We start from the raw sequence: 9,013 nt of genomic DNA, 5'->3' as shown, positions 1-9,013 counted from the left end.
TCTAGGGACCTTTAACAAGTTGTCCCTAGCTAGAAAAGATAAGTTCCCTTCCTAATCTGTCCTCACACTCCTAACCCACACAGATGCACAGTTGAGGACCTGTCTATCTGTGACATAAGAGTTTAGGCTTTAATTTTACCTCTAGTAAAATAGTGTCATTCTTGAAGAGCATCTAGTCATGAAGACAGTTGGCTTAAAGAAGAAACCACAGCCACACAGTTCCTGTGGTAACAGCTCTGCCACTCCCCTGCCTGCTGGGACTAATAAGTTTAAGACTCAAAAATCCAGCTTGCACTAGCTGTGAGCAGCCCCCTGAAAGGATGCATCTTCCTGTTCTCTATCTGCTGCTCTTCCTCCTGAACTCCAGTGCCAAAGCTGGTGAGTGTTGGGGTCCTTCCCTCTCAAATGTTCAGGGTCAGCTCCTAAAGCATGGAGGTTTAGTCTGCCTGTGGGGACTATTGAATGGGTCTCAAGATCTTCTCAGGAGCCCAAGAGTGAAGTCTCTCCTGGAACACACCCTTTCATTCTTTAAAGCCACAGTGGTCTCCAGGAACACAGAAACTTGTGGTGACTGAGTGGGGGTAATCCTAAAGCAAGTGGGAGAAAGAGGGAGGTTCCAGAAAAACAGGTAAATCTTCATCTTTGGGGCTTAAGGCAAAAGATTACCCTGTGATTTTTCTTAAGAACTCATGTGCTTCTGGAAGGCAGATGGGCTAGGCCAGTGCAGAGTGTGGGAAATCAGAAGTGAAAATTGCCTAAACCTAAGGCAGGATTGGCTTCTGTGCCTTGAGAAAGAAGTGACTGTTTGGAGGAGGGTGAGCTGTGGATGAGAAACGATGATCAAAACACCTGAGAGGAAGACAGGCAGCAATTAGAGCAAGAAGACCGAGGGAACCCTCTCCCGACCTTAACCCCACTGTGCACTCTCTGGAGAGAGCATCTGCACCCTGGTTCTCTGTTCTAGGGGAGATCATCGGGGGCACAGAGTGCATACCACACTCTCGCCCCTACATGGCCTATCTGGAAATTGAAACTTCCGAGAACCACCGGTCGGCTTGTAGTGGCTTCCTGATAAGACGAAACTTTGTGATGACTGCTGCCCACTGTGCAGGAAGGTGAGACAGGACGCTATTTCATCCCTAAAAATGAGATAAATCATTAGGGTAGCAACCTGGATCAAACCCAGGTGGGACCTGAAGAGGGATCCTGAACCTAGGCCAACTGACAAGTGAGAGACACAATTAAAGAGATGCCCGAGTCTCAGTCACTAGAAATGCAGCGCCCGTCAGAGGCAACGGAGCTTTCTCCAGTAGTATCCCCTCCAGACCCTCTTTAACAGAGAAGATACTCATTTGTCAGTAGTTTTCTGGGCCATCTCTCCTTGCCATTTTCAAGAACACTGACAGTCAGTGCCCAGGGTCCAGAGCCGGTCATTTCTAAGGAAGACAGACAGCATCCACAGGGAACTACTACTCCCAGCTTTCCTTGCAACTCTGGCTGAAGAAGACTGGCTACATAAAAGTTCCCCAAATGGGGAGTGCCACCCCTGACCCCTAAGTCATGTATTTCTTGTTCATTCCCCAGCAATTCCAGGACACCCAGACCTAGAATATACGTCTTGCAACAGAAACTGCAATGTAAAAACTCTTTCTCTAAGCCTTTTCTCTCCTGAAGCTGACTTGAGCCCAAGATCTACCTTTAGGCCCAAGTGCAGACATCTCTACAGTGCTCTCCTGGTTACAAAGTTAGCCATCTGAAACCACGAGGAGCCCAGAATGAGGGGATTGTGAGAGCCCCGCATCCCAGTGAGGAATTCCAACCTTTTCTCAAAATGAGTTTATCTCTGAAGCTACCACTGTCTTCTGCTTGTCCTTTCTTTTTGTTGTTGCTTTTATTTGTGTTTTGTTTTTGAGTGTCATGTAGCCCAGGCCAGCCTCAAAGCCACTATATAGCTAAGAGTGATCTTGAACTTCTAATCCTCCATGCTCTTTCTCCCACGTACAGAGATCACAGAACTGCACCACTGTCAGTTTATACAGTGCTGGGCATCAAACCCAGATCTTCACATATGCTAGGCAAGCACTCTTCATCCTCAGCCCCCATCCTTCCTCATAACAGGTCGATAACAGTCCTCCTAGGAGCCCACAACAAAAAAGTAAAAGAAGACACATGGCAGAGGCTTGAGGTTGAAAATCAATTCCCTCATCCAGAATACGATGAGCATTTGAAGCTCAACGACATCATGTTACTGAAGGTAACAAGTTTCTACTTCCATTCCATTCCCTTAGACTTTTCTTTCAGGTCCCCATTGCCCTGAGCTTTCTCTGCTCTGACTCAGGTCAGAACTCCCATCTTATCCCCCACTCCTTGTTCTTGGTATTTTGCCCTTTCCCTCCCTGATTGCTTGTAGCTACCTCCTAGCCCACAGCCCTCACTAAGAGACCCTCAATCTCTTCACAGTTGAAGGAAAAAGCCAACGTAACCCTAGGTGTGGGAACCCTCCCATTCTCAGCTGAGTTCAAGTCCATCACACCTGGCAGGGTGTGCCGGGCAGTTGGCTGGGGCAAAACAAACGTGAATGAACCAGCCTCTGACACATTGCAAGAGGTGAAGATGAGAATTTTGGATCCCCAAAACTGCAATCACTTCCCTGATTTTCATGACGAGCCCCAGCTGTGTGTGGGCAAGAAGATGCGAAATGTATACAAGGTGATCCTTTTACTATTTTTTTCTGGGAGCCGGAGTGCTAGAAGGAGGCAGGGCAGAAGATTGTCAGCTACTCTCAGGGTTTAGGGATCGGGGAGTGAGGGAACAAAGTATCCATCTTCTGTCTGCTGTTCAGAGAATATGGCGTGGTGTGAGGAAGGTTTGGTGACTGTCCCAGGAAAGAAAGAAGCAGCATCAGGGTCCTGGGTTGACTCTAGACCTAATTGCAACTCTAAGATGAACTGGGTGGGTAGAAGTAGAGGCATCCATTCATGCACTTCCTGTCTGTGCCTTCCCCAACAGGGAGACTCTGGAGGACCCCTCCTGTGTGCTGGGATAGCCCAAGGCATTGCATCCTATGTACATCGGAATGCAAAGCCACCTGCTGTCTTCACTAGAATCTCCCATTACAGGCCCTGGATCAATAAGATCTTGAGGGAGAATTAACTCTGGAGCTTGGACTAACCTGTGAGGAAATCTGGAACTGGAATCGAGCAGGTTTTCTGTGTCATATGCTCTGGCCTGCCTACTACCTGCAGAAGCCTTGCCAACTCCCCAGTCTCCCTGAAGGTTCTTAGATGTCTCAGAAGGTTCCTAAAGGGCAACACACCTCAATAAAGACCCAGATTCTAGACTGCAATGTGTGTTTCCTCTCTCAGCTGCTCTCTTCTTCCTACACACAGAAACCTGATTTGCAGTTTAAATAACTTAAGATTTGGCTTATGGGGATGGATGAGTTTGAATGAACAGGCAAAGACAGAAGGATACACAATGAAACAGTCAGAGAGATGGGAAACAACAAGGAAAAAATAGAGTTTTCCTGAAATATCTATCTACCTATCTACCCATCTTTATCTTTCTCTCCTCGCTTCTCTTCTCTTCTCTTCTCTTCTCTTCTCTTCTCTTCTCTTCTCTTCTCTTCTCTTCTCTTCTCTCTCTCTCTCTCTCTCTCTCTCTCTCATTCTGCATCTGTGTGTGTGTGCATTTGTGTGTGTGTGTGTGGTGTATACACATGTGCATACATAGGTGTACATGCCCGTGCATACATAGGTGTTCATTCCCATGCACATAGAAGCCTGAAGAGAATGTCCTGGGTATTGTTTTATCACTCTCTGACAGAATTTTTTGAGACAAGGTCCTCAGTGAGCTTGAAGCTACACTGGTGGCCAGCAAGTCACAAAGATCCTCCAGTCTCAATAGTGCACAACTGACCACACCCCACTTTTATATAGATGCTAGAGATTCAAACTCCAGTCCTCATACTTTCACAGCATGCTCCCTTAGCCACTGAGCCATCTCCCATTCCCTAGCTTAACTACTAACCCTATACCAGCATTAATTTATATTTAATAATTCAGAATCACGGAGAACATTTTGTATTGCAAACAAGCTATGGGATCTTTAATGTATTTCTGACTTCTCTCCAGTAGGGGCCAGTAGCAACACCATCTACACACCCAGTCAAAAGGCCTTCAGATATTGAGAGTGAAAGTGCGGCATCACTTTCAGTTCAGGATCGCTACTCCCCCTGTCTGGTGGTATGGAGAGGGCAGCTATGGTCAAACAATCTGGAAAAGAGCCCTCTCATCTATAAAGCTCTAACAGGGTACAGGGGGCATTGCCTCTCACTTGTGGCCACAGAACAGATATCAGAAGCAAACAAGAAGAAAAACTATCACAAAATCAAATTTTGCAACATCCTTCCATCCACAAAGGTCTCTGCAAAGACCACCAGGAAACCGAAGGACTACAGCAGTTCAGTACAAACATTTGCCTACAAGAAGAATAGTTGGAGGAAAGCACATCACAGGATAGGGATACCAACCAGAGCCTGAGGCTGGCAACACCCATTGCTTTTGGGAGCATGGTGAATTCCTTTGGCCAAGCAAATAATTTCCAAGAATGTCTTAAGAAGTAAAAGGAATGGGCTGAAAAGATGGCTCTGCAGTCCTCTGGAAGAGTAGCCAATGCTCTCAACTGCAGATGGGTGGTGGAGACACATTCATACCCCTCCATCTAGAAATGTTAGTTAGAACAATATAATAAAAGAGCAAGGCTCATGATCCCCAGATGAACACCATTCTGAGAGAGAGAGAGAGAGAGAGAGAGAGAGAGAGAGAGAGAGAGAGAGAGAGAGAATAAGGCCATGAGTGTAAACTTGTCAGCAACCATAAAAACAGAGGGAATAATTTCAAATACTCCAGATCGGAACTCTAACTTATCAAGCCACCTCTCTCTCTTATTTTATTTTTGTGCGTTCATCTACAAACATGCATGTGTATATAATTTCACATGTGAGACTGCATATGTGTGTACATGTGTTCATGCATGTGTGTGTTTGTGCAAGTGGAAGGCAGAGGTCAACCTCAGTATTGTTCCTAACATGACACTCATCTTGAATTTTTGAGGCAGGGTCTCTCAACTGATCCACAGTCTACTCACCAAGTAGATGAGGCTGGCTGGCCAGTGAAGCCCCAGAAATGCTCTAATCTCTCCCTCCCAGCACTGACTGGGCACAAACACTTGCCTCTATACTAGGCTTCTTTTCTTTTATATGAGTTCTGAAGACCAAATACAAGGCCTTAGGCTTGCACAGAAAGCATTTTGCCAAATGAGTTACCTCCCCAGTGAGCTTGCGCGCACACACACACACGCACACACACACATACCACACAAGCCACCATCCCAAAGTGTTCTTACCAAGCCACCAAGGTCTGGTTTGCTGTTTCTGATAAACCTTCAGATAAGGGGATAATGACAATTCAACTCAAATCTTTTCTTCAAGTATGGATATAAAGTACCAATGTTTAAATTTTTTTCATCTTGGCCTGGAGAGATGGTTCAATGGTCAAGAGCACTTGCTCTTACAGAGGATCTGAGTTTGATTGGAAGCATCAGCATGTGGTCAGCAACGATTTGCAATTGCCATTCCACGGAATCCAATGCCCTCTTCTGACCTCCAGGCGCACACATGGTTCACATACATATATGCGGGCAAAACACTCATAGGTATAAAATAAAATCATTTTAATGTTTTAATTTTAAAATCTTTACAAATAACTGTCAGTTGATCTGAAACAAATTCTCTGAGGATATATTTGTTGTGTAAAACTTTTAATTAATGTGAATACATAACCAAACTATATTTTATTTTTTATATGAAATGTATTACTATAGTAATATAGTGTAACTTTAACTAAATAAATGTACTTGCTAGTGATTGTTCTCAAATATTTGCACTGAGAGCTGAGAATACAACTCAGCTAGCAGAATGATTGTCTCTCTTGCATGAAGTCCTGAGTTTGACCCCCAGCTCTGTATAAGCAACATGAACTAGGCATGGTGACACTTGCCTGTCATCACAGTACTTAATAGGTAGACAAAAACATCGGAACTTCGGGATCATCCTGAGGTACAAGAGAACTTTTCTCCAAAAACTGAATCATATCAAAGTGGTCACATTTGGATTTGGATAATAACAAAGAAATTAACTTTCTCTATTGGCTGTTAACAAGAATTGGTCATTTAAGATTCTTGGATCAGTAGATTTACATGTAGTGAATCCAGCATCTAACATACACAAGGACTGAAACCATTTGGAAGTTAAACACCTGAGGAGCACCCTAGGCAGTAATAAGCTAGGACCTCAACATGCTGTGGAGAGAATATCTGAATATTACAAATTTCAGCTGAATTAAGTTAAGTCTCTCTAGTCTCTTTGATGATGATTCTGCTAGGCTTCTATCCCAGATCACCTTGTAAGGCAGAATTAACTGTAGGTCAATAGTCATGGGTTGGTGTACCAATCCCTCCACTTGAGGTCTTGCCTGTTAACAGAAGTTGTCCAGTTCAGGCTCTGTGTCTCCCATTTCCCCTATTACCAGGATTCTTTGTTAGGGTACTCTCTTAGTTTTCATGGAGTTTCCATTGCACTACGGTGAAACCACTTTTTAATCTTTTTTTTTTTTTTACTAATTTTTGAAAACATAGTAAATGTTTTGATCATACCTGTGACATTGCATTCTGATTTTTTTAAAAAGATCTATTACATTCTAAGAGACTGGAGCTTTTGCTGAACCTCATAGTCAAATTAATAATACACCTTGAAATCACTAAGACTTAAGACTGCCAGTGTGGTCGAACTGCCCATTTACCCTGCCTTTAAGAGAACAATTTAACAACCCACATTACTTGCCTTGGGTTTTTTCATGTAATTAACTTTTACAGTCTACATGAATACATAGCTATAATCTCATGCTTTGTTCTCTTTTGTGTTTCGACTCAAGTAATGCATTTGTATCATATGCTGAAAGCAGCAAAGACAGAGGTTAAAAGGGAGCTTCTAAAATTAATATCTACCATGAATACTTGGGTACATCTGGGATTAAGATAATTCAACTTCTATGGCATGTCTGTAAAGATGTTTTTCTTAATTAAATCATTTGAAACATGAAGATTCACTTTAATCCAGATCTTTTGAGGTAGGAAGATCTATCGTTAATCTGGGCCACACTTTCTGGTGGCAGCCTATAAAAAGGACATAGAAGAATCTCTCTCTGTCTCTGTCTCTCTCTCTGGCAAGTACATTCCTTCACTGACATTAGAGTCTACTTCTTTGGGGTGCCAGCATATACTGAAAACCAGCCGAGACATCCAGCCTCACATACAGAATGACTACTGGACTCTTGGATTTTCCGTTAGTTGACAGTTGTTGGACTAGCCAGACCACAGCCTGTAAGTCACTCTAATAAATCCCTTTTCTATATCCATACAAGGATTCATTCTCCTTGTTTCCTGTCTTCTCTGGCGTGGTGGACTGTTGGCTGATTATCCTTTGTTTTATGTCTAATATCTACTTATGAGTGAGTACATACCATGAGCATTGAATTATGAGGCAAGCCACTGGTCTTTATCCCTGCATGTGCTTCTGGTTACCAGCATGGATCCTTAACCCCCAACACCCAGGGAAGATGTAAACATGTCTCTTTTGGAGATTCCCAATAGCCCCAGAGGAAAGAAACAAAGACACACACCCTGGCTACCAACTACCAGCTGAACACCAGACACAGAAGTTCATGTGTTGTGAGCACTATTTAACATCTTGCTCCCCAGTTCTTACCCAGGCCATCAAGCATTTCCTCTGAGAAGATACTTCAAAACAATAGGAAAAAGTAAGAGAATGGTGAAAATACTAAGAGATTTTTAAAGCCATATCTCCAGAGAGTAAAAGACAACAGTACACTCTTGAAAATGGAACGAAAGTGTCAAGGTGGGCAGCTCAGTGGGTGAAAGTCTTTGCAGAGCTTGATCCCAAAACTCACGTAAAGGTGAATGGACCCACAAAGCTGTTCTCTGACCTCCACAGGCACCACCATAACAATAAATAGAATCAGATCCATCACCATTCTGTTCTACCAATCGAATTTTGTGTCTTCTTTTTAACCCAGCAAGACCAATTTGTGCTGCCAATATTCTTGGACAGCTCACCAAGGGCCATGCTCTTAGAGAAAACTGATTCTCCCTCTCCCCACGGCTAACAATTTCTGATAACTATTTGATGGCACATGTCTGAAACCCAAGCTTTCTGAACACTAAGGCAGGAAGATTGTCATGAATTGGAGAGCAGCCAGGGATACATAACAAGGCCCTGATTTGTATATGTGTGTGTGTGTGTGTGTGTGTGTGTGTGTGTGTGTGTGTACAGTCTGTTAACAGTATCTAACTACAAATGATCCCTCTCCTTTCTCACTGGAATCAAAGTCTTACACCTTACACAAGGCTGGTTGAAGGCCAGCCAAAAATCCATCTCTTTTCCCCCATGGATTCATTGCCAGGGCTTTAGTTCTCAAATAACAAAATGTTGAGGCAAATTAAAAACAAAAATCACTGTGAAATGGAGGTCTTTGGTTGTGATATTATAACTGATTAGATTTTTTTAAAACAGTGTCAAAGTTGTCACATTGATTTTTACAATCAGTAACATTTAGCACGTAACAAAAAAGAACAAGAGGTTTTGTCTGAAACATCTTCCTGGAGGTCCAGCATATGAACTGGAACATATCATAAATCACAAAGATCCTTCTATAAGACTCCACAGCCCTTTCCCCAGGGCAATGGTTGGAGAAAACATGTTTTCCAGAATCATGGCTGAAGCCCCCCAAGAACAGCAAAAAGGAAGCTGGGAGATGAACTCTGATGCCAAGGACTCAGGATCTGATTCACCCTATGTTGGTAACCCCATCACATGCTCCCCATGGACCTGTAACCAAGCAAGATGAGAACATACCCAATAAAACTTGATTCTGAA

The 9,013-nt window shown here is 43.3% G+C and overlaps 1 protein-coding gene across 2 annotated transcripts; it reads left to right on the top strand.

Annotated features, from left to right (window-relative positions):
- The first annotated feature begins 297 nt into the window (after window positions 1–297).
- Window positions 298–3,322, top strand: LOC101996406 (chymase-like). 2 transcript variants are annotated; one of them, XM_026778438.1, is made up of 5 exons: window positions 298–378; window positions 965–1,115; window positions 2,119–2,254; window positions 2,461–2,709; window positions 3,120–3,322. In XM_026778438.1, exons 1-5 carry the CDS (start codon window positions 321–323, stop codon window positions 3,132–3,134), a joined length of 609 nt encoding a protein of 202 aa, XP_026634239.1. In that variant the 5' UTR covers window positions 298–320; the 3' UTR covers window positions 3,135–3,322. The 2 variants fall into 2 exon arrangements, with proteins under 2 accessions (XP_026634239.1, XP_005372033.1); XM_005371976.3 differs by having other exon boundaries at window positions 3,010–3,303.
- The last annotated feature ends 5,691 nt before the right edge of the window (window positions 3,323–9,013 follow it).

This window comes from Microtus ochrogaster, unplaced genomic scaffold (assembly GCF_000317375.1).
Source record: "Microtus ochrogaster isolate Prairie Vole_2 unplaced genomic scaffold, MicOch1.0 UNK148, whole genome shotgun sequence".
Lineage (NCBI taxonomy): Eukaryota > Metazoa > Chordata > Mammalia > Rodentia > Cricetidae > Microtus > Microtus ochrogaster.
Note: the sequence above shows the minus strand (reverse complement) of the source record. Positions and strands in the feature narration are given on the sequence as shown.